Source organism: Biomphalaria glabrata, chromosome 9 (assembly GCF_947242115.1).
Source record: "Biomphalaria glabrata chromosome 9, xgBioGlab47.1, whole genome shotgun sequence".
In the NCBI taxonomy this organism is placed as follows: Eukaryota; Metazoa; Mollusca; class Gastropoda; family Planorbidae; genus Biomphalaria; species Biomphalaria glabrata.
In genome coordinates, this window is record NC_074719.1 from 35,678,705 (window position 1) to 35,706,071 (window position 27,367).

At 31.5% G+C, this 27,367-nt stretch overlaps 1 protein-coding gene across 1 annotated transcript; it reads left to right on the forward strand.

Annotated features, from left to right (window-relative positions):
- The first annotated feature begins 1,751 nt into the window (after nucleotides 1-1,751).
- Nucleotides 1,752-26,005, forward strand: LOC106073558 (gamma-aminobutyric acid type B receptor subunit 1-like). The gene is made up of 18 exons (XM_056042378.1): nucleotides 1,752-1,822; nucleotides 3,501-3,860; nucleotides 4,299-4,433; nucleotides 5,176-5,346; nucleotides 5,714-5,815; nucleotides 6,743-6,808; nucleotides 7,996-8,187; nucleotides 10,060-10,199; nucleotides 11,726-11,895; nucleotides 13,770-13,847; nucleotides 14,115-14,265; nucleotides 16,079-16,211; nucleotides 16,343-16,450; nucleotides 17,416-17,620; nucleotides 18,480-18,607; nucleotides 19,327-19,455; nucleotides 19,929-20,069; nucleotides 21,529-26,005. The coding sequence occupies exons 2-18, from the start codon at nucleotides 3,624-3,626 to the stop codon at nucleotides 21,910-21,912; spliced, it is 2,670 nt and encodes an 889-aa protein (XP_055898353.1). The 5' UTR covers nucleotides 1,752-1,822; nucleotides 3,501-3,623; the 3' UTR covers nucleotides 21,913-26,005.
- The last annotated feature ends 1,362 nt before the right edge of the window (nucleotides 26,006-27,367 follow it).

The window sequence follows — 27,367 nt, forward strand, 5'->3', positions numbered from 1 at the left end:
AAAATATCAATTACAAAGTTATTATTGCAAATAAAAAAAAGAATAATATATTCATTACGATTACTAAGAAAATTGTCCTCATTTAATGTTAGCGAAAAGGCCTTAGCTATGTTTTATCACGCTCACATCTGCAATATTTTAAGTTTCAATATCACCGCCTGGTATGGCAATCTGAGCATTAAAAATAAAAATAAACTTTATAGAATCCTAAATGCTGCTGGCAAAATCATTGGCAAAAAACAAACCCCATTTGGGCAGTTGTTTGAGACAAACATCTATAAAAAAGCTAACAAGATCCTCGAAATTAAGAATCACCCTTTGTGTCAGGATTTTGTGATTTTACCATCACAAAAGAGATACAAGACACCGATAGCAAAGACAAACAGACACAAACACTCTTTTGTTCCCCTGGCAATCAAATCATTAAATAAGAACAACCTGGTATAAACTTTGTCACATGTAAATTATGAGTGAGTCTGGTGTGAATGTACACTTTGGTTTCTTTTAGTTATAATGTTTATTGTTTGGTGTAATGCACAAATTGGTAATTCTGCAGGAGTTCAAGGGGCAGCCATCTTTGTTACTATTTTGTTATTGTTTATGTTCCAAAGAAATCCCAAATTTTAAAAAATACCAAGAATTAACAATACTTCTAAGTGTTTTCAAAGCAATGCTATTTTTTCTTTTAATTTTGACTTGGTGTCAATACAATATGTTTCTTTTTGTTCTGTCTTCTTTTTAATTGTTAAATATTGTCTATATCTATTCTGAATTATTCTGATATAGAGAATCTAAATTTAACTATGCCTACAATAAATATCAGCCCAGTTTATTACCAAAAATTAATTGACCATTATTGCCTTTAAGAACCTTGTCATATTAATATAGTAATTAGTCTAGTTCTAGCAACTTCTAGCAGTTACTGAGTTAGATTATGAGTCTAATTATTAGGACTAGATGATACCGGTAATATTTTTTAGCTTCAAAATAAAAACAAACAAAAACCCAAATCGGAGAGAAAACCCAAGATACAAGATTACAGTCTAAACAATAACAAAGATGGCTGCCCCTTGAACTCCTGCAGAATTACCCACAAATTGTAAGACAAATTAAAATTTCCTTACGGCTTACGGATAATTAATAAAGATTATTATTATTATTATTTGTAAATCAAAACACATGTGGCCCACTGACTGTCACATTCACTTCACATATTATAAATATTAATTAATTAATTAGATCTAAATTAATAATATTTATATTATAATATAAATATTAATATAATTATATCAACAATTGAAATTGAGAGTTTCCCCTCTTTTACTACTTTTAGTTTTTAACTTTAACACACATTTACATTATCATATGATTATTTGTTTTCAATGCAAAAGGAAAACTTTTGATACCTGCTTTACTCCTTTAGCCTTAGGAGTTTTGGTTTATTTACTAGTTAGCGTGGACATTTAAAACTAGTACTCTCCCTTTGTATGACGCTTTAAAAAATTATCTAATTCTTTAATTTATGCGCGAAACAATTTTTAAAAGTTTAACATTGTTTATTAAATTTATTATACTACATAGATCTATTACTTCAATAAAGTATTAAAGTTGAAAGCTAAAATTCAATATTTTAAATTGTTAAATCTTTAGTAGATCTAATATTATAAGATCTAGATATAGAGACAATGTCTCTAGATTTAGAATCTAGATCTAGATTTTATACATTAGATCTATAATTTATTCCGCTTACTACTTAGCAGATTTTTTAAAACACTCTGAACCGAAAATATCCGTAAATTGTTTTCATTGGTGATAATGGAAGGTGCAAACTCAGATTCTATTTTATAGATCTATATATATTCTATATCTAGAATCTAGTACTAATCTAAATAATTAATCTAGTATTATCTAGATCTAAGCCCTACATTCTAACCAGTTTAATTATATTCTAGATCTGAGCCTCGCTTGGTTGAATGATTTCTTAGGCCACTTAGGTTAGGGAATTTGAGAGATATTTTGAAAATTTTCCCGAGCTCATTTTCATTTTGATTTTCATCATAAGATGAGATCATTATTATTTTATGATTATGATTACAAATATGATCATGTGATGTTTGGAAACATTACATTTTAAATGATTTTTGTACCAACATTGTTGGCAACTATGACGAAAATTCAAAATCATGAAAATGAGAAATTAAAAATGATTAAGACTTGGGCCTGCCACTTGGTAGTAAAAATTTTTACAGAATGTAACAGAACATTATTAAAGAAATGACTAGACCTCTACCAATTTGAATTTGAAAAGTTTTTAGTTTTATGTTCAATTTGTTCTGAGGACTAAATAACATTGTACCAGCAATTCATTGTGTAGTGTAGATCTACATGTTGCATGGCAATTTAAAGCCCCTCTAGTCTAAAAGTTTGCAAGAGTCACTATATGACTTTAGTAGTCTTTACTTTGCAGCTTTTAAGTGAAACTATTGTTTCAGTATTGGTTTGGAAGAAAGTTTTTCATTTGCAGTGCAACTTTTAAAATGGTTATATGAACTTTGTTCAGACCTATGGTTTGTATCCTGTAACTCTTGGGTTAAAAGGTGATGGCATTGGCTGAGCACACTGGGAAAACTCACCCTTTAAGAATTTTGAGTGGGTAGTGACATGTTTATTGGAGCTTTCTTCATTCCTGCCAGTATGAACACAATCTTTATGCACCCCCAACAAGAGTTCTGTTTTGGCCTACAGGCCATGTATACGTACAGTCCCTGTTAATAACTGTTTCCACCCCAATGGCACTTTTGAGGCTGAGAAGCATTGCTAGGGACATTGCAGTTATGACATGAAATCTGGGAACTTTTAAGCAAAATTTTTGTTAAGCTCAGTATTTGTTATGGTCTTAGTTTGAAACTTCTTAGTTTCATCTACACCTAATGTGGCAAAATACCTTATCTCATCTCTGCCTATTGTCCCTTCTGGGGCATAGGCCACCAACCAGCTTCCTCCAGGCATCTCGGTTCTGGGCGAGTCTCTTCATCCCCACCTCTTGCTCATCTGCTTGGCTTCTGCTTCCAGGTTGCTGCAAAATCTCCAGGTTACAGGATATGACATTGATTTTGTAACAATATGCTGCACTTATATTCTAATTGATATACAACATGATCATCATACTTACTTGGGGTGCAGTAACTGAGTTGTTAAGCTCTTGGCTTTCAAACCTGGGGTCCTGGGTTCGAATCTTGGTGAAGGCTGGAATTTTGAATTTCGGGATTTTTATCATGCTTACTTTAATATTGATCTATAATGAAAGCATTGCACAATGCAATTTATATTATTATATAGATCTAGATCTAAAAAGAAATCTTTATTTCTAAATAAGATGAAATTCTAAAATTATTGCATTCTGAATATACATATAAAAATCTTTATCTATAGATCTAGATTATGCTTATAAATAAAAGTGTATAAAAAAGGTCTAAAATAATATCTTTTTTTTTCCTCAGATGAATCTTGATTCGCCACTCTCACAAAGTGAATAGAGATGATGCACATGCTCTTATAAGAGAGTTTCCAACTTCAAGAATGTGAAAACACATTAAGCTAACAATTCCTAGCTATCTGTCATCATGGCAAAGAAATTATTTTCATCTTTGCTAATTATTCTAATTTTAATTTCATCAAAAAATTGCCAGCCCTTATTTAAACAAAAAACCTTAACCATTGGAGGAATTTTTCCAATGTCAGGAAGTTGGGCTGGTGGCGTAGGATGTCTCCCAGCTGTTGAAATGGCTCTGGCTGACGTCAATAACCGTACTGATATTTTGCCAGATTATAAGCTGGATATGAGGCGTGGTGACAGTCAGGTATGAGGCTCTTGTGAGATAGAAAGTTTCCAAGACAGTATTTTTTATTATTTTTGTTTGTTTTGTATTTTTGTATGTTCCTTAAGAATTGAAGATAATTACATCCTAGCAGGATGTCAGAGAATGGCTGCTGGCAGGTTTTGAACCCGGGACCATTGAGACGACAGTCAAAAGCACATACCACTTAAACATTTTATAGCCCTTTATTCAAGTACTGTAGTACAATGCATTACATATTTATGTTTTGTTAAGGCTTAAAGACTCATATGAAAGTAGATTATTTATGTGGCCTAGAAAACTTTCTTGATTTGACTTGAAAGCATGTACATTTATGTGAGTCCCACTTCTAATTTAAATTAGTGTAAAAACATGCATATTTATGTAATGTCACAGCACTGTCTTTTAGTACATGTAATGATGAATCACATTAAATTATAGTGTAAACCAGGTCTAGGAACCAAAGTGCTGTACGAGCTGTTGTATGAAAAACCAACTAAGCTTCTGGTTCTGACAGGATGCAGCATAGTTTCAACATTTGTGGCTCAGGCTGCCAAGATGTGGAAGCTGGTTGTTGTAAGCTACATTTCTCATAATCATTATTTATATAATTACTTCATTATTTCAAAAATAAAATTGGCATATGTTAAAGTATAATGATTATTGTAATAAACCTTATGGAGGCAAGTCAACAAAAACAGGTCTTTTTACACAGGACATCACAAACACAGAGCATAACTTTGTCTTTAGCATAGCTTCTTCTCAAGCTTCTCAATTTAGGCCAAACTCTGTTGTTTCTTGTAATGTCAACATTCATCTCTAGTCTAGTTCCTAACAGTACACAACTTCTTCAGAAACAAGATGTCAGTGTGCACCAGAGTTACAAATCAGAGTTACAGCAATAGTGTTGCTATAAGGAGTTCTGAATTTGTATATAATGACATTTTAAAAATTTAAACCACTTCAGCATTTGAGGAGAAAAAAATATAGTTGATGAATTTTTTTTTGTCCTTAATATATATAATCATAATCCTAGTGAAATAAAAATCACAAACATTTTCAATTCCTAAATTACAATTTTTTTATTCAATTGACATTGATGATAACATAAAAATTAAGTAAAGTTCCCCTTTCACACCTAGTGATCTATTGGGCAGATGATGTTAAGGTCCTATTGATAATATAAACATTGATTTACTGTATCAAATATTTATATTGCCTGATATTGCATTATCTTAATTTTTTTTACATAAATAAAAATACAGTGGCTTTGTATGTTATCATTATAATATTAATAATATTTTATTTTTAAATTTAGCTGTCTTATGGTGGAAGCTCTCCAGCACTTTCTAACAGGGAAAGATTCCCTACTTTTTTTCGCACTCACCCTTCTGCTACTCTTCACAATCCGATCAGAGTGAAAGTTTTCAAAAAATTCAATTGGCATAGAATCTCAACAATACAGGAAACTCAAGAACTTTTTACATCTGTAAGTTTTGTTATGGTTACTTTAAACTTCTAAAGCAGGTTCAGTTTTCTGTGAAAAATAAACAAATTCCTCACTCAAGACACTACACTAAATCTACTGAATCTCATTGTTATTGATTTTAAACTTGTTGAGAAGTAAAGCCTGTTGACTATAGTTCTTATATGAATTACTATCTTAACCGTTTGTATGCCACTTTTCTATGACGCATATTGCAAAAGAGCCTAAAGCTTAGTTAGGATCAAAATAGCTGGATAGGTTAGTACTAATATGAAACATGAGGATTGCAATTCAACCTTTTCCTATCATGACCACTTTGGAACTAATAGGATTGTTTTTTTTTTATTATTTGATTAATTTTTGTTCTCAGACAATAGAAGATTTAGAGCAGAGAGTTAAAGAGGCTGGCATTGATATTGCAGTTCGACAAAGTTTTCTTACTGATCCTACCAATGCTGTGCGAAACCTTAAGGTAGGTAGTGTTACAAAATTATGCTAAGAAATATATTTATATTAAAATATCATGCTACTTTATTAACTAAGAAATATATTTATATTAAAATATCATGTTACTTTATTAACTAAGAAATATATTTATATTAAAATATCATGTTACTTTATTAACTAAGAAATATATTTATATTAAAATATCATGTTACTTTATTAACTAAGAAATATATTTATATTAAAATATCATGTTACTTTATTAACTAAGAAATATATTTATATTAAAATATCATGTTACTTTATTAACTAAGAAATATATTTATATTAAAATATCATGTTACTTTATTAACTAAGAAATATATTTATATTAAAATATCGTGTTACTTTATTAACTAAGAAATATATTTATATTAAAATATCATGTTACTTTATTAACTAAGAAATATATTTATATTAAAATATCATGTTACTTTATTAACTAAGAAATATATTTATATTAAAATATCATGTTACTTTATTAACTAAGAAATATATTTATATTAAAATATGTTACTTTATTAACTAAGAAATATATTTATATTAAAATATCATGTTACTTTATTAACTAAGAAATATATTTATATTAAAATATCATGTTACTTTATTAACTAAGAAATATATTTATATTAAAATATCATGTTACTTTATTAACTAAGAAATATATTTATATTAAAATATCGTGTTACTTTATTAACTAAGAAATATATTTATATTAAAATATCATGTTACTTTATTAACTAAGAAATATATTTATATTAAAATATCATGTTACTTTATTAACTAAGAAATATATTTATATTAAAATATTATGTTACTTTATTAACTAAGAAATAATGACAAGAATGCAATGATGATTTTGAAAAAAATATGTTATTTTTCATGTAATGAAGTGTCTTTTGTGTGTTTATCCCAGAGACAAGACGCAAGAATTATTGTTGGTGTGTTTTATGAAGATATGGCTAGAAGAGTATTTTGTCAGGTGAGTTCTAGAGATGTGATTCTCAACATACAAAGTACCCCCTTCCCCAGCTGGGTTTTGGACTATATATTAAATTTCCTACTCAGACTTTATGCTGTGCATAACTTCTATCACCTACCAAGAGTGGCAGGATTAATGGAAGAAACACACCATAAATAGAAACAAGTTCTGGCGGCAACCCTGATATCACGGTCTGACACAATGTGAAAGTGAAAGACCATGTCCAGACTTAGGATTAGGCACACTTACATTACACACTCCTTTATACTAAGAAGAGAGGTGCCCCCACTGTTTAATTATTGTAACTGTGACCTCACTGTAGAGCACATCCTCCTTGGTTGCCTCAGCTACCAGGATATTAGAAGGAAACATTCTAACATGAATAAACTCATCACTCTGTATGACAGCATAGATCCTGGGAAATTACTGGGCTTTATCAAGGAAGTGGAACTGACTGCTTGAATTTAAGTGAGTTAATTCAGGGAAAAAGTATTTATGCATATATTTACAACAGATTTGTTTTTATTAACTAAAACTAGAATTTTTAATATTCAAACTATAAATAAGCTGATTTTAAACTTAAATTGTAATGTATATTTTTTGGCTTCCTCTTTGTATTTACACTGCGGAGAGAGAGAACCCTTAAAAATTTAAAGGGCACAGCATGGCATAAAATTGTGCTGATGTGCCAAAAAACAAAATCAAATCTTAAGTTTTCTTTTAAATAGCATGTTAGGAGTTACTGATCATTGTAATTTAATTAAATCATGTTCTGATTTTAAAATGATATACAAATACCAGCAGTATCTATAAACATCAGTAGAATTCATTTATTTACTCCTTTCAAATAATCAATGGTTATAATTAGATCTTACTTCTGAGTTTTCAAACTTAAAGGAAAATGTGTAACCTTTCAGGAGCAAACACAGAATATGGACCTGTTAGTTCAACAGCATGCAACATTACTCAATTATCCCTTGGTTCCCAAACATAAATCTATCACCAGAAGTATAGATGATCTGGGGTCTGTAGCCTGAGGTAACATTCAGTGCCTTCTCCCCTTTCCCTCTGTAAAAAAAAGTGACTCAAATAACAGTTTGTCTTGTATTCTTGTATATACAAGCTGCTTAGAAAATTATCAATATGATATGGAGTTTAATGTTTGCTAATTCTATCTTTTGATTTAGGCATATAAAGAGCGACTATATGGTAAAAAACATGTCTGGTTTATCATTGGTTGGTACCCTGACAATTGGTACAAGGTAAAAGATGACAGGCACAACTGCACTATAGAACAGCTGGAGGAAGCCCTGGAAGGTCACTTCACCACAGAGGCTGTAATGATCCACCAGGAACCAACAATGACTGATGTTGGAATGGTAAGTTCAGAGAATGGCCTCAATTATCCCAAGATTTGCAATAGTTCTCTTTAAAGGTGCAAGTTGGACCTACTGAAGCCATGCATTTCTTTTGTTTCAAGTTGAATAGGCTATTAGATTTTTTAAAAATTCTTTTCGGTTTTTCAAAGACTATATGTAACATCAAGTCTTTTTCTTCAAAAAATCTTGTACACCAACTAGTGAAGATGTTTAAAAAAAAAAAAAAAAAAAAGGAAATGACAGACTATTACATCAGTTTGAAAAGCAGCATAAAGAAATCCTTATAACAACTTTATTATATATATATTATACAAATAAAAGTTTGTGTCATTCTAGAATTATCAGATCAGTCAACTTTTTGGGATGCTAATAAATCATCAGATCAGTCAACTTTTTGGGATGCTAATTAATGGTAATAAAAAAGTATAAGATTTTAAAATATATTCATGTTAACACGATCAAGTGAAAACTATATGAATTAAAACTTTGACCTACATTAATGGTTTTATTAATTCAGTTCATTTGATAGCTATAATAGTTGGAAATAAAATACTTGTATATGGGTATTTTATCTTTAAATTAATGATTGTTAATCATTTGTCCAATTAGCTAATTGAAATCAAGCACTCTCATTATATTTCATTTAAAAACAGATATGATACCTGATTACTTTCAGTCGTCATCTTCTAAATCTGTGTTAGAAATAGCAAATAATTTGAGAATACTTTAACTTATTATTGGTAGAAACATTTGTAACTCAAAGTTTCCACCAAAGTTTGTTATTTCATTATTGATACCTTACCTGGAATTTCTTCATGCAGAGAATGTTAATTGACTTTATTTGGTTAACGCAAGTGCATTTGGGCAAGAAAATAACAAAAACCAACAACACTGTCTTAACTTTTCTGGTCGTGTGGCATGCTTGCCAGACTGTCAAATGGTCAATGGTCCCAGGTTCATACACTGCCTGCTGATTTCCTCCGTTGTCCTGCTGAAGGTTTGGACTGGAAGTAAATTGTCTTTATGAAGGAACTTCCAAAACATGCCAAACAAATCTAGCACGCTTTCAACAAAAGAGGGAGAGACAGAGATGTCCAGAGATTTAAAAAAAAAAAAAAAAAGGTTACAAAGACAGTTTGTGTGGAAACACAAACTCAAAATCGGCCCCGAAGTGGTCTGCCCAAGCAGATAAAAAAGCAGGTTTCAATATTTTCAGAAAGAATATCAGAATGAAATTCTATCAAAGGCAAATGACAAAGACAAATGGACAAAGAAGGTTGACAGATCATGTGTGGTGCCCCAATGGTCCAATGGTTTAAAATTGTGTTCCACTTATAAGCATATTATTCTTTGAAAAAAATAGTAACCATTTTTTTGGTAAATGTAGTAGTATGACAGAGCTTACTAAACTTAGCAATACATTTGTAAAAAAAAAATAAATTTTGACAAACATCTAAAACCATTTGCATAAATAAGTTAAAAATATTGTAAATAGTCATCTCCCGTATAAATAGCTCCCTGTGTTTCTTACTATTAATAGTGAATAGTTGTTAAAATGGTGTAGTTTTGTGAAAAAACTGCGTGCATAGTTGTTTTTAAAAATTAACGGACAAACATTCCACACAAAACTGATAGTGTCTTTTCTCCTTTTGGGGGACCACTAAAAAACAGCAGCATAGCCTTCACTACAAATCAAACTGAATGTCATTAGTTTAAAAAACTTTGTGCTTTGCCACTTAATTGCCATGCTTCTTTAGGCCATTCACGGCTCAAAATATTTGAGATAATCTTAGTACATTCTCATTTAAATACATTACTTGTTTCATATTCATTGTTATTCAGTGGTGTTATAAAATTGTTGTCTCATTTTAGACAGCTCAACAGTTCACTCACAGACTGAACAAAATATTAAACACGTCAGACACAAGTCTGGTCACTGGCTATCCTGAGGCTCCTCTGGCTTATGACGCTGTGTGGGCTGTTGCTTTTGCTTTTAACAAAACTGTGGCTCAGTGAGTTATCTTCTTTTATATTATTTATAAATAAATTATTAAAAGTGTTTTCTTGCCCAATTAAGCATAATTAATGTTTTAATTGAAAGGAAATATTTATGTGACATTAGTTTGTTTGTATAATAAATGCAGTAAATATAACTGTTTTCTCTTTTTTATCTGTGTTTACCTACATCTGCACACCCACACACACCCACTCTATATACATGATACTGTGATAGTTACAATAAATAAATGAAGCACGGTGGATGAGCAGTAAAGCAATTGGCTTCTTAACCAGAGATCCAGGGTTTGAATCCTAGTAAAGACTGGGATATTGAATTTCGGGATCCTTAGAGTGCCTCTGAGTCCACCCAGCTCTAATGGGTAAAGGGGGAAAGAAAAGGCGGTTGGTCATTGTGCTGACCACTTGACACCCTTGTAAACTGTGGGCCACAGAAACTGATGACCTTTACACCATATGCCCTATAGATTGCAAGGTCTGAAAGGGGAACTTTATTTTACTTAACTATTTCACCAAAGAAAATATGCATTAAAGGGTTGTAATTGAAGGATGAAACTGATACATTACTTCATAAACTCTTAATACTAAAACTGCATTCGCAACATAGATCTTTACCGGTACGTGATGTTTTGGCGACGCTGTTTTGGCGCGAGATATCATTTGACGATAATTTAATAAGCGCGTAGCTTTTTTTTTAATGAACTCTTGAATTCCAGTGACTTAGGCAAATAACCATGGTGTCTATGTATACTTAACTTAAAGTCTTTTGAGAAACATGGTACATGTATTATATTTTTACTTATTATTAGCAATTGTTTGGTATGTACAGCTGAAGATACCTTACAGTCGTTAAATAAACCAATGTTAATGTAAACAAATAATTGCATCAATTTTTCGTCTATCATCGTTTCATTTTGTTTTTTATTTTTGTTTTTAATTTTAAAGTAATATCTTAAAAAACTTTTTTGAAAATAAAAGTGTGCCTATTAATAAACACACATACACAAGCCAAAATGTTTATTAAAGAAAATGATGTGAAAAAATAACACACATTTAATAGTATGTGAAAAATCTGTCTTAACACAAACACTCATGCAAAACATAGATATGAATAATTCTTTTAAAAGAAATAATACAATAAACATACATAATGTATCTCGCGTCAAAACGTCCCCACGCCAAAACGACCTTCGCGCCAAAACGGCGGGGCCAAAATGATGGCGCCAAAACGTCCTGCTTCGGATTTTACTGTCTTTATTTTATTTATACAAGCCTTCTTTATGACTACATGAGTCGTTGTAGATCCTCATAATGACCTTTTTTTAAAGTGAATAACTGGAATCTTAACATAACAGTATGAATGCATTTTCATGTGACTGTTTCTGAGTAACATATTAGTTATGCTGCAGTTTATGCTATGAAAGTTCTAGTTTTTTATAAGAATAATAGTCTACTAGATAATATAATTGAGTTTTAAAGTACTATTTGGTCATGTTGCGCATTGTTGTATTTTTTGTTACAGATTAGCAGAGAGAAACATGAAACTTGAAGACTTTGATTATTACAATGAAAATATCACTAATGCCATATATAGTGCTATGAACTCCACCAAATTTCTGGGAATCTCTGGGAATGTGGCATTTTCTGCTAAAGGAGATCGTATTGCATGGACACAAATTGAACAGTTCATAAGTAATGTTTAAAAAATACTTATGGATTTGGAATGAAATAATTATGCTAACATGCAAAAGAAAGCATGCTGAATTTTTTTTTTAAACATTGTGGTAGAGCAACTAATTTGCCCCTTTAATTTCTTGCATAAACCTACTGATTTGTCTGTGTATAACTTCTTGCATAGACTTACTGATTTGTCCCTTTATAACTTCTTGCATAAACCTACTGATTTGTCTGTATATAAGTTCTTGCATAGACTTACTGATTTGTCCCTTTATAACTTCTTGCATAAACCTACTAATTTGTTCCCTTATAACTTCTTGCATAAACCTACTGATTTGTCTGTGTATAAGTTCTTGCATAGACTTACTGATTTGTCCCTTTATAACTTCTTGCATAAACCTACTAATTTGTTCCCTTATAACTTCTTACATAGACCTACTGATTTGTTCCCTTATAACTTCTTACATAGACCTACCGATTTGTTCCCTTATAACTTTCTTGCATAAACCTACTGATTTGTTTCCTTATAACTTTCTTGCATAAACCTACTGATTTGTTTCCTTATAACTTTCTTGCATAAACCTACTGATTTGTTTCCTTATAACTTTCTTGCATAAACCTACTGATTTGTTCCCTTATAACTTTCTTACATAAACCTACTGATTTGTTCCCTTATAACTTTTTTGCATAAACCTACTGATTTGTTCCCTTATAACTTTCTTGCATAGACCTACTGATTTGTTTCCTTATAACTTCTTGCATAGACCTACTGATTTGTTCCCTAATAATGTCTTGCATAGACCTACTGATTTGTTCCCTTATAACTTTCTTGCATAAACCTACTGATTTGTTCCCTTATAACTTTCTTGCATAGACCTACTGATTTGTTTCCTTATAACTTCTTGCATAGACCTACTGATTTGTTCCCTAATAATGTCTTGCATAGACCTACTGATTTGTTTCCTTATAACTTCTTGCATAGACCTACTGATTTGTTCCCTAATAATGTCTTGCATAGACCTACTGATTTGTCCCCTTTTAACGTCTTGCATAGACCTACTGATTTGTCCCCTTTTAACTTCTTGCATAGACCTACTGATTTGTTCCCTTTTAACTTTTTGCATAGACCTACTGATTTGTTCCCTAATAACTTCTTGCATAGACCTACTGATTTGTTCCCTAATAACTTCTTGCATAGACCTACTGATTTGTCCCCTTTTAACTTCTTGCATAGACCTACTGATTTGTTCCCTTTTAACTTCTTGCATAGACCTACTGATTTGTTCCCTAATAACTTCTTGCATAGACCTACTGATTTGTCCCCTTTTAACTTCTTGCATAGACCTACTGATTTGTTCCCTTTTAACTTCTTGCATAGACCTACTGATTTGTTCCCTAATAACTTCTTGCATAGACCTACTGATTTGTTCCCTTTTAACTTCTTGCATAGACCTACTGATTTGTTCCCTTTTAACTTCTTGCATAGACCTACTGATTTGTTCCCTTTTAACTTCTTGCATAGACCTACTGATTTGTCCCCTTTTAACTTCTTGCATAGACCTACTGATTTGTTCCCTAATAACTTCTTGCATAGACCTACTGATTTGTCCCCTTTTAACTTCTTGCATAGACCTACTGATTTGTCCCCTTTTAACTTCTTGCATAGACCTACTGATTTGTTCCCTTTTAACTTTTTGCATAAAGGGAAAACCAAGTATCAAACTACTGCAGCATTTCTAATCAAAAAGACGAGATTTAATGTCATGCATAGCTGTTGAGTCATTTTGTATTAAATTTCTATGAGTTGCATCACTCATAGTAATATTTTCTTAGTCTTTGTAAAATTAATGTTAAAATTATTTTTTTTATAATAATTTATTTTTCCCCAGATGGGTCCTATGTGAAGCTTGGAGTCTATGATGCAGCAGCTGACAATCTAACTTGGTACAGAAAAGAAAAATGGCTAGGTACTGTTACAGATCCTTAAGTCATTTAGTAACATTATCACACTGGTGTAGCTCCTTTATTGTTTAAAACGAATTCACACCAGTCATTTGGTTTAACTAAAGTATACAATACTATCTTTTCAATTTTTTAAAACTTTTAGTTTTATATTTGTATTTTGTAAGAAAAATTTGGTGTCATACTATTTTATCTAAAGTTTACAGAAATGTTTAAGTCTCAGCTCATACAGAGCCTAACAAACTCATAGCACTTTTGTTTTCGTATCTCAGGTGGCCGACCACCTCCTGACCACACTCAGGTAATAGATGACCTTCGAGTGGTTTCACATACATTATACTTCTCAATGTGTGGCTTGGCAGGTGTTGGGATTCTTGCTGGGATACTATGTCTGATTTTTAACCACATCAACAGAAACAGACAGTGAGTTAATTTTTTTAATATTACTGAAACAACAACTTAAAAACTTCATTTAACCTGCTGTTTTCCATTACTTTGAGTATTAGGCTTTCAGAATATTTTAAAATCAAGAGTTTAAAACCACAATGTATTATAATTGCATTTGAAACACTTTGATACATTTAACAGTTGTTTTTTTTGGGTGGGGGTGGGGGGTTGTTAAATCCGCTAATAGCTTATTGTCAACGTTAGGTTAAATTGTGTAACGTTGTAATGCGTAATGTTGAAGAATGCTGTATTACTATTACACATTGGACTGGTCACTACCAATGTATCCCGAATGCGTAGACTGCTGGATTCGTGCTTCCTGGAGTCACACTTGACACGTGACAGACACAGACATTACATATAGACTCAAGTTCTCTTTGGCAGACAAATATAATGTTTATTTAATGACGATAATAACAATACTGCACCTTATTGGCAGTTACATCAAGACTTCCGATGTGAAACATAATTACATCCGCATAACAGCGGTATTGAATGTCCAAGATGATTAGTTACAGAATAAACCACGAGTAACATCCGCATCACAGCGAGTAACAAATACTTCAATAATACATATCCAGCTCTCAGTGTAGAGAAAAACTAATAAGAATATACGAGTGTTCACTGGCTTCAACTGCCCAAAAGATACTACTTAACTCAGGTTACAACTCGACTCTCTAAGTCGCTACTACTAAAATCATACTTGACTGTCTCGTCCAGAGGATAACACTTCACTGACCGACTGAACTGACTGAACTGCAAGTCAATTTTATTCATTATACTTCCTGTTTCCTACATCAGGAATTCACGAGTCTTTTCAACATCTTAACCTGAGGTGAACATTAAATCAGGCAATGTCAACTGAGACTATGACACTTATGTATCTCAAATTGTCAAGTTAATGGACACAATTTAAAAATTGCAATAAATAAAGTAAAGTAAAAGTAAAGTTCCCCTTTCAGACCTTGTGGTCTATATGGCACCAGTTAAATCAAAATGAGAAAGAAATCAAATTAAACCAATACAATATTTTTCTCATCAAAGCCATCTTCAATTTATTCTGCATGTAGGCCCCTATAGATATTTGTAGTCTAAAAAAGGGTTTGGCCAGAACTTAATGATGGAAATGAGTAGCCTAGAAAAATAATACAATAACATTCAACTGAGATATAATGCCTAGGGAAATACAGTGTTTAAAAACTGCCTTGATTACAGTGCTATGATTGGTTTTGAGATGGTAGTGCTAACCAGACATAAAGGCTTTGCCAGATGTTTACATTATTATTTCTTTTGGGATTAGATTCTGTTAGACCTAAATTTTGTGTTGAAAACAAAATCAATTTGCAAAAAAAAAGTTTCCAGAATTTCTTGGTGAACTGCATAAAGCACCATAATACGTATCATTTATTGTCTTCTTTTTCTTCTTCTTCATTCGCATTTAATATCGGAGAGTTCAGATTAGTAATCCTATATCTGAGATGAACTATGCAGTGGTTCCCAGATCAGGCAGTTCTCTGTATAGTTTTTTGTTCTATAGGAGGGTTCTTGGGCCAGAGTCTTGTTCGGGCCTCTTGATATAGTATGGAGCTTTGAAGGACATGGTCAGCATTCTCTGGTGATGCTCCACAAGGGCAGCTTTTGCTCGTCCTGACATTAACTTCTGGAACATATATTGTCTCATTCTGTTGTGTCCGGTTCTGAGTCGGAAAATTATGTGTAGGGATTGTGTTCAAAATTTGCTTTTTTTTTATTCACCTTATGTGCAGTGTTGAACTATCCTCTCTTGTAGGTGTGTGGCCTTTTCTCAACCAGCCATCAACAATCTAACAGTAGTTGGCTGCATGATCTGTCTTAGCTGTATTGTTCTGCTCGGACTGGACGGCAAGTTTGTACCAGATTATCACTATCCTGTAGTCTGCCAGGTCAGAAGTTTTGTCAGAAATTACTGTGTTGTTTTTGTTTACTTTTTTTGGTGTTTAATGTTTAATTTTGATTTCGTGTTGAATGCAATGCAACTGATTTAATTTTCAAGTTTAGCTTTTCTTGTCCAAAGGTACGAGCTTGGTTGTTGTCTCTTGGGTTTACACTTAGCTACGGCTCAATGTTTTCCAAAATCTGGACAGTTCATCAGCTGACCACAACCAGGAAGAAAGATAGAGCAGTAAGTGATGTTAAAAACAATGCATTTCTAAAACTTGTCAACTTTAACTGATTTTTTGTTTTATTAGGGAGTATGAAATGTGAGTATTTCAGACAGATCCTATGTAGCTCAAGTTTGGTAGATGAGTTTCAGTGCTATCTTATATAATTTATTTAAGTTTGGTGTAAAATTGTACTTCATGTTTCTTAAATAAGTATTACAGTAATGCTTTCTTTCCTTACCAAAAATTACAGTAGTCTTCAAGAAATTCATTTTCAGTGGAAATCTAACATTAATATGTGAAAGTAATTTGATCTTTGTTTGTCTTTGTGTTGATTGCATGATTTCCTCATTGATTGTTGGTGAGAGAAATAGATAATCTACACTTAGGACCACTGGCTTCAAAGGGGACATTTTATTTTACTTCATTGTTTACTGGCCTAGTTACAAGCTCTTCAACTGACCAAGCAATTTAACAAGAATTAATAGATACATTTTGAAATAAATAAATTTACTGATGTCAACTGACCAACTATTCATATTAAAGCACTATTGCAGTGGAATGGTGGACATAAAAATATACTCAAAGACTTGATTCGAAATCATTATTTGAATAACAGGAGCCATTTTCTAGGGACTTTTCTTTTTAACAAATGCATTTTGTATTTCACTTGTTAAAGTATAATCAAATTTTGGGCTCTTTATTTTTTTTTTAAATAATCTACCATGATGGCTGAATGGTGAAGCACTTGATTAGCAAACAGATAATCTTCAGTTCAAATCTTGGTAAACACATTTTACAGGGTATTTTTTAAAATTCTAGATCTTATAATTTTTCTGGCATTCTCAGCTTTAATGGTAACCGACACTTGTTATATAAAGTAAAGATTGTTAGCCGTTTCACCCATGTTAACCATGCTCAACAATAAAATACAAAATTCACATTATCTCTTGAATAACAAAGTAAATTTTCATCATATCTTCAGATTGTCCAGATTTGGGAACTGTTCACTGTACTAGGCATTCTCATCCTGCTTGATATAGGTGTTCTCACAGCCTGGCAGGTTCTGGATCCACTACAGAGAAAACTTGAAACTTTTGCCCGCATTCAGCCGACCAACACAGAAGATGACATTGAGCTTAGACCTCAGCTTGAGCACTGCCACTCTGAGAATCTAAACATTTGGCTTGGTGAGTAGATTTTAGTCTCATACTATAAAATGTTACTAGTAGCAATATAGAGGGTGAATGAAGTAGCTAATGCCTCAATAAATTTATCTCTTGGTTTAAGGAATTAAATGATGTTAGTAAGTTTGTTTAAAAAAGAACCTATTTAGTAATGTTAATGGTGGCTGAGCTGTAAAGCACTTGGCTTCCAAACCCGGGGGACCTGGGTTTGAATCCTGGTGAAGACTGGGATTTTTAATTTTGGGATTTTTTGGGTGCCTCTGAGTCTACCCAACACTAATGGGTACCTGACATTAGTTGGGGAAAAATAAAAGCCGTTGGTCGTTGTGCTGGCCACATTACACCTCGTTAATCATAAGCCACAGAAACAGATGACATTTACATCATCTGCCCTATAGAACACAAGGTCTATAAGGGGAACTTTATTTTTTTTTTAATGTTAAGACAAGTTATTTTAATTAAAGTTAATTAATTGCAATATAAATAAGGTGTGTCACCAGAATAAAACCAAAAAACTGTTCATGGAAAGTCAAAAGCTACTAGATTTAGTAACAACACAAATGTAAGTCTGCAAAAAAAATCTGTTTATTGAAATTGTGACCAGCATTAACCTTTAAACATACATACATGTAGAGGAAATCTATCCACCTCTGTAGAAAATCTATTGAACATAAAGCTTATTTGACAAATTTTGCATTAGAAGGAAGAGAGGGAATTGGTATAGAAACACAAATCTATATAGATGCTGAATGTAAACATATAGCAGACTCTGAATAAATGATACAGTTCATAAATGATCCATTGACAGTGTTTTCTATTTAAACTTTTATTTATTTATCAAAACTATTTACATCTGACTCAGGTGTCCTGTTTGGCTACAAAGGTATACTGCTCATCTTTGGTATTTTCTTGGCCTATGAGACTCGCAGCGTTAAACTGAAGCAAGTCAACGACTCAAGATTTGTGGGCATGAGTATTTACAATGTTGTGGTAGGCACATTTGTTTGTACCTGTTTATGTAATGAATACACTAGTGTCCTTGAATGAATATGTCAATGATATGGTGAGGACCTCTGTTCTCAGTGTAAAGCTGTGAGTATGTCTTGTCATTGTCAAAATAAAGTGGGTAATGCTGTCAATAGCATGCCTTTTTATTAAGACAGGGTCATTATCTCAGAGATTTATAGTGTCATAACAGAAAATATCATTTCTTAGACTTATAGACTAATCTTTTATATTTATCTATGTCAAACATAGCAAGATGTTCAATTAACATTTCTGTCATATTGACTGGTGCTGGATAATATGTTTGTCACAGATCTCAGCAAGAACAAGGTGTATAGGTTTACTATTATTTTATAGGTTTACTATTATTTTTGTGAGGTCATGGGAAAAAATAAAATCAGGTTGTGTTGATGACTTCTGACTTTGTTCTTAATTCAATTTGAAGTCAAGTTTTATTACACAAGATCATAAACTGCTGGAATTTATTATCACAACTGAAACACAAAAATAAGCATTAATATTCTACTTCACAATCTGATAATGTAGAATGTTATAAACACCATGCAAAAAAGAAAGAACAAGTTAATAATTTGGCTTCCAAAGGCTTAACATTGAATGAAATATCTTATATTAAGATGACCTTTGAAGTCAATGTATTTTAACTTATGTAAAAGAACTGAAACATTTTTGTTTCTATTCAACAGGTTCTGTGTGTCATCACAGCTCCCATCTCTCTCATCATCGGCAACCAGGAAGATGCTACTTTTGCTTTTGTCTCTCTTGCTATCATTCTGTGCAGCTTCCTGTCCATGGGGCTCATATTTGTACCAAAGGTAAAACATATCTGATCTTTAACTTTTTAAATGCACAATCTAAAACATCAAGTCTGCATAAAATTATTGTTCAAATTAGATTTACTATTGTTTCACAAGGTAAAGACAATGTTAGATGCAACAGAAATTTTCCCAAGTTCCCCCAATCCTGCTATTTTATAATAACATGGATGTGTCATCAAAGATTAAAATTTAAAACTATTTTTATTTAAAACTACACATTTCTTTCACTAATGCGACTGTCATTAGTTAAATGAGATAATGACCCATGTATCTCATTTTCAGCCATAAACACATTAATGTGAAAAAAATCTTCATTTTCATTAAAATAATGTAGAAAAAATGTAGATAATTCAGAAACCATAGAGATCTATAATGAAGGTACTTGTTGATTAAACTTATGGAAATGTTGGATATGAATCAGAACAGTGAGAGATATAATAAAGTTACTTTGTTGTCATTGACTGTTGTAGATGATGGAGATAATTCAGAACCCACAGAGAGAGGGTCAGGAGGTGAAAAGCTTGACAGACTCTCTGGTCAGTCGGGAGGAAGAAGAGAGACACCAGAAAATGTTGGGAGAAAACGAGCAACTTAAGAAACAAATCGCAGAGGTAAACAAGTTCTTTCCAAAAATAAAAAAAAATGGTTATTACACATCTTGATATGACATGGATATTCTCTAGATGTGGATAGTATTTATGTGTTTTTTTGAGGTTAGTGCTGGAGATAAGGTGAAGGTTATAGTAAGGCTTAGGTTTAACATTAGGGTAAGTTTTAAGATAGTTCTGTAACTTTGTACAATGGCTGTATAAATTTTACACTTTCGTTTCCTTTGCATATCACTTCCTCTCCTATCCCTTCCCTATTCATTTCTTTTCATCATAATGCTGCATCAATTATGGCACAAAGAACACAAAGATATACAAGATTGTGATGATCAGTAATAGTTGTTAAGCATACATAAAAAAAAATTCCCCTTTCAGGGCAGATGATGTTAAGGTCATCTGTTTCTTTGGCCAGCAGTTAACGAGCAGGGTGTTATGTGGCCAGCACAATGACCAACCGCCTTTACTATCCACAACTAAAGTCAGGTACCCATTAGAGTTGGATGGATTCAGGGCCGCCCTAAAAATACCGGAATTCAAAATCAAAGTCTTCACTTAGATTTGAACCCATTGACCCCAAGCGCTTTACCACTCAGCCATTGCATCCCTTAAGCATACATGTTACATATTATCTTTAAGGCTGCACTGGATGGCAAGTTCAGGACTGGTGAACCTAATAATTTTTTTGTCTTAGTGGTCATTTGCATTGTTCCCTTGCCCATATTCCTGCAAGGTAGAGGTGTCAGAGACCCATGGTTCATGCCCTGGTCTGTACCTTTCATTATTTTACCCTATTTAATTCACCTAATTTCTAGTAAAAAATGTTGTACCCATTTACTTACATTTAACTTCCACATGTATTTAGTTGTTTTTTGACAGCAACAATTACAATTTGTATGAGACTAATTTGCATTGAAATAATTTGCGATATCATTTTTAAACTTATACACTAGTGGGATATAATTTTTGTATAATTATCTGACATTTTACATAAAAATTTATAATTAACTGACATTTTACAAAGTTTTTAATCAATTTTTTTAAATTTGTATTTACCTGTCAACATATTAAAGATTCTTTGATCCCTTTTTATTTCTATAATAACCTTTACCCGGTTTCAAGTATAAATATTTTTTTTCTAGCTTAAAATGTATCAATGTTCTTTCCTTCACAACTTCTCTTCTCAACTCTATCCCTTAGTCTCTTGAACCATTTGGGCAGCACACTGATCTGTTGACTGTCTTTCTCCATTTATCTTTTACCATAATTAGAATCTTTTCTAGTGACAGGTTAGTCCATTCTTTGATATTGTCTTCCCATTGCTTTTATCTGCCTCACCTTTTTGTTCCCTGATACTGTTCCCTGAAGAAAGACCTTTGAGTGCCCTGAGGACCTTGTGATAAGACCATAAGTTTTAGTATACCTAATATGGCTAAATATTTTGTTCTTTCTTTTACTGTTTCAGATGGAAGACAGGATCAGAGAACTGAACCAGAAACTACAGGATAGAGCTCGCCAGCGTGTCACCAGCAATAACATCATCAGTACACCAGCTTCCATAGCCAACAAACACCAGAGCAGTAACAAAGTGGTCATTGTTGACCCTCTCTTAGTTACCAACAACCAAGTGCCCCACACCCAGGACAGCATCTCCTCCATGACCAACCAAGTGGACCTCCTGACAGCCAATGTACTTGGCCAGGATCTGACAGAAAGCAGTCCAGTGGTTGTGGACCATTGTTCTGACTCTGGCCTGGCTGAAGAGAGTTTCGGCTTGAACTCCAGTGAAATGAAGAGTACATTATCTGATGGCCAAGACTTAGTTCACCAGAGTCACATGAAAATTTAACAGGTAGCCAAACATTTAACTTTTTATTAGAACCATTTGGACGTTTCTCAGAAATGATTTTATTTTTTTCTGGAAATTTCCAAAACATGACTATTAGAGAAAAAGTGATTTAATGAGTAAAAAAAAACTTTTTTTGTCGTTTGTTTCTAAGAGTTCTTTTAAATTATTTACTCATTTAAGAGCTACATAGTATATTCATGTACTATCCTTGAATATTAAGAAATATTTATTTGTGTTTTAATGACGACACAAAAAATCCTAAAGAAGTTGTCAAAGATGATTTTTCACCAACAGGAAAAGAAAGGTGAAAAAGATTGTCACTGGAAATGTTTTATACAGTGTGAACTATCTTTACTTATATTTATTACATTTTCAAAACAAATATTTACAAGATATTACTTTACAATGTTTGTGTGTTTTTTTTAATAGAGGTCATTAACAATAACTACATCCCCCCCTTTTTTTTTTTTTACTTTTTAACATCTTTCCTTTTTTTTTTCTTTAACCCAGTACCTCCTACCACACACACAGTATGGTGGGTTGTTTTTTTTTTGCCAAGTCCTAATGCAGGAACGTTATTGTCTCCATTTCCCAAGATAAGAAAAGTTGCTAGCAAACATTGTTTAAACTTTCCTATAAGAATAATTCATTGTGTCTTGTGAAGGAGTATGTCATGAACATTTTGACTTTTTTTTAACAAAAACTGGATGTAGGTCACTTTTTAATTATTTTGAAAAATAATTTTTCCAACGAACAGGCCCACAGCCCCAGTGTATAAGCCCCCACCTGGGAAAATGAGTATTTTTGAAGCTTTTTTATATTCTAAAGAAATTAAGTATATATATTTTTTAACTAGACATATCGCTCTATGTTTTAAAGTTGTTTATTTTATTTATTTATTAGTATTCTTATATTTTATTATTTTTTCTACAATTTTTTTACACTTTTTTATTTTATTCAGAATTACCCCACATTGCTTAGTGTATGTCAAGAATTTTTCAAACCAGAAATCAGTATTAACGGGTTAAAACTACTGCCTACCCCATAGCCAATGTAAAATTACATACAATTTGAAATTTTTAAAAAATTTGTTTTGACCATTTTTAATTTAATTTAAATAAATGAAAACAAATGTGTACAACAGATATCAAATTGACTAGATCCCAACATTTTTTAAGATTGTCAATTATGTGTATGTATAGATTTTGTTTTAACTTGCTGACAAATTCTGTCTTATTGTTTAAATGTTGTACTTCAAATGTTGTTTTCATTCTTCTTCTTCTTCGTTTTCATTATTTTCATTCAATGTTGTCAGATTTATTCTTTGAAGTAGTTAGTAATAAGTGTATCAAGTCATTTATATTTTTTGTATTTATCTGTACAGTGTGACTTTCTAAAGACACAATTTTGATCTCATATATATATATATATAAAATGGACAAACTTTGACTTGTGTCTGCTTTACATTAATTTGTAGCACAAATTATGAAAATATTTTTTTATTTATGAAACTAATTTTTTTTTAATTTTATTATTTTTTTGCGCAATAAGTTTTTTTTTTCTTTTCTTTTTTTTCTCACAAAAATAAAATTGTATGCTTTAAATTAAAATACTCCAAGTGGATTATAAATAAATATAAATATACTCTAATAAACCTGTCCATAAGAGATTTCAATTTTTGCATTTTTATTATATGAGATAACTCATTCCTTTAACTTTGATATTATTTTTATAATTTATACAGCATAGATGTCATGTTTTGTGATATGAATTATAATACAACCAGATTTTGTTGATCTGAGTGTTCAACTTTTTGAAATGTGATATTTTATTATTTTTTTAAGTGCAATATTTTGCTTTACAATGATAAATGCAGAACTTTTAAAAAAATTTACACATGAAATTTTATTTTTAATCTTTTAATTTTATTGAGCATAAACAATTAGTCTATATTGGCACTTTAATACTTTATAGACATTTATTTTGTATTCTTTTGGCATGTTGAAACTATATATTGCTATAATTTTGAATTTTTACACTTTGCTGAAAACTAAAATTAAATTTGATCCCAAAGAATGTCTGTAGCAAACTTATAAATGTCATCTGAGGCACAATTTATTTTACCAAGTAAATCTTTGTCACACATCAACAGAAATGTTGATCTTAACATTCTTATATACACATTTTTTGTATATAGATGCCAACAATTTGTTTTACACTTTGTGGGCTTGTTTTTCCATTTCATTTTAGATTAGCATAATACAAGTTATATTGAGGTTGAAAAAACAAATCTGACATGATTAACTTTGTCTTTGAGATTAGAATGTACCATGCTTTGATGCTTTTTAAAATAATAATAATAATGGTAATCTTTATTATCCATAAGGAATTTGTCTTACAATTTGTGCATTACACCAAACAAAACATTATAAGATAATTTTATTGATCCAATCAAATGGAAATTCAGTTTGACTACAATTGACAATATCAGTGTAACTACTGTACAATAACAGTATAGATGAAAAATTCGAACAACATTCACACACGAAACACATACACATTTCCAACCAGTGCTTTATGAATTTGACTTCTATGTACTTCTCTATGACGACAGCTGATCTTGTAACACTCTGACCGAAAGTGGGATAAAGGAGTTTTTAAATCTTTCTGTTTTAGTCCTAATGGAAAGGAGATGACCACATTGTTTAGATCTTATGTAATAGTGGTTTAATGGGTGCAGGTTGTCCTTAAGAATCGAGAGTGTTTTGGAAAGGCATCTTTCATGAAAAAGCTCTTCAAGAGATGGTAGCTGTGTTCGAGTGATATGCGATGCTTTTTTAATTAGTCTATTTAGTCTAAGTCTTTGTGCCAGTAAAGTATTACCACACTAGCAGGTGATGGCAAACTATAGAAAACCAAAATATACATTCACACCAGAATCATTCATAATTTACATGTGACAAAGTTTAAATCAGGAAATTATTTGTAAGTTCTTATGTTTTTTTTGTCGACAGTTTCTTTTTAAACTTGCTCTTCAATGCTTGTTGTAAACATTGATTTCTTGGTTTTATTTCATAATTCTGATGTAGCATGAGTTGTCTTCCTTTTACTTATCTTTCCTTATTAGGGTTATTATTAAGGTTATTATATTCTTTTCTTTATGACTTGTTTTTGTTTTTACTTACATTACAAACACTTATGTCAGATTTTTAGAAAATGTACTTTGTAAAGGAATCTACTACAGAATAGTTTCTAAATGATTCCAAAAACTCTTTTGATAATAGCATAGTTGATGTGTTTGTTCATGTTTTGTGTACATATTCTGCTTTTAAAACTGTTTTTTTTTCTTGGTCACAATTTCAAATTTAGTATAAAAGTTCTTTACAACTTATGTATATGTCTGCTAAATGTTTATTTTGTGTTAAGCTAAATGTTTATTTTGTGTTAAATTCAAACCTAATGAAATGAAACATTTTTTAAAGGAAATTTTTATGTTAAGACTACAACAAGCTTCACTTTAACACACATGACGAATAGAGTTTAATATTCCAGTCAGCCTTTTAAGCAAGAAATAAGACGGAAATACCTTTAATTAACAGCCTTAACAGTTTTCCACTAGGCCTTTAGTCTTAATCTTCTCTTTTCAAACTATCTTATTCTACAATGGCAGAGATAATAAATTGTTCTTTTTCTATTAGTGAATTTTTTGTATGTTTTTTAAAACAATTAATGCCAGTTTTCTTACTTTTATTTTTAAGATATTTGTACACAGTACATTTTTGTATACAATCTGCTCCCCTGAAACAGATTACTATATAGACAATCCAGTTTGACTTCAACTACCAGGTCTGGAAAAGAATTTATTTAGTTTCATGTTTATTGTCAGTCAAAAGTAACAACATTAACGCAGAGTAAACTTGTTACAAGTTTATAGATTTACTGAACTTTTTTAACTATTTTATGTTTTTCTGATTCTGTGATTTTTGTATAATTATTGTTTTTTTTAATATTGTACGAAAATACTTGTGTCAGTTAGATCTACTTTTATTTATTTATTTTGTTTGGTACAATAGTTGGTGAAATAAATAATTGAAATCAACTTTTGCTTTGAAATTTTAATTTCGCTTGGGCGAAGTATATGACTATAAACAGACGTATTATTAAAAAGATTAACTACTAGATCTAGACTATGTATTTACTAAATATTCACACTATTTTGTGTGCTCTCTAGCACTTTTTTTTGTGTGAAGTAAGATAGTCAATTTGCAGAAGATACAACGCTATTAAACAAGGATCTATCGAAGGTGTGGACCAGATACACCAATAAAACTAGCTATTTATAGATAGATCCTGTCCAAAAGACTCCAGCCTATTGTTCCACAAGTGAGGCTGTCAGGAAATGTTGCAAGCACATATTGACAATCCTCCCACACCTGAATGTGCTCTGCTAAAAGACACTTTAAAGGAAATCTATGTTTTAAGACTATAAAACACAATATAAGGAAATACATCAACACGCACATACACACACACAAATTATTATAATTAGTGTCAAAGACCAGACTATTAAGCTAACAACTGGTCCGGCAAACTAAATCAAGTCTCTAGATCTAATTGCAAAACAATTAATTTTTTAGCTGTTGATTGTTGCTAGTTAACTGAAAATCAAACCCACTAATCGCCCGTCAACTGTTATATGGTTGAAATGACATTGTTTTAGCTCGCAGAGAAAAAAATTAATTGTATAATTGTGTTCGATTTTTTTTTTAAAGGGGAGATAATTGTAACCATCAAAGCGTAAAACGATGCGAAGCGTGGAAAATAATTATGCCAATTATCTCCCCAGTAAATTTTGGTTACAAATACTAAGAAGAAAAAAAAAACTTAAATATCAAAGACCTAATATTCGACTGATTGAATTCGATAGGAGCTGACATTTAAAAAAAAAAAAAAAAAAAAAACTAGTCTGTACATGTAATGACTAGGCCTGTACTCAGTAGTGTTGACTAATCCCTTTCAATCATTTATACCTGTCCTAATTCATTATATCTTCTTTTGGTAGAAAAAAAAAAATAAAAGAGAGATAGGCTCACATATGCGAAATATATACATTTAAGGCATATCTTCGATTCCGAATATATATATATATATAACTTATGATTAGTGGCGTAGCATCCATGGCGCGAAGAGGTCCCAATGAACGGGCCCACGTGGACTAGTAATTATGACGCATTTGGGCCCATAGATGCACTGGTTTCAAACTTTGCTACTTAGAAGACCGAAAAAAATGCAGTTTTAATAATAATAATAATAATGATCTTTATTGTCCGTAAAGAAATTTGTCTTACAATTTGTGCATTACACCAAACAAAACATTATAACTATAAAAAAAAATATATTTAGTAAATAAATGTTAGACCATTGCAGCATTTTGCGTGGATACGCAGGCCAGCTG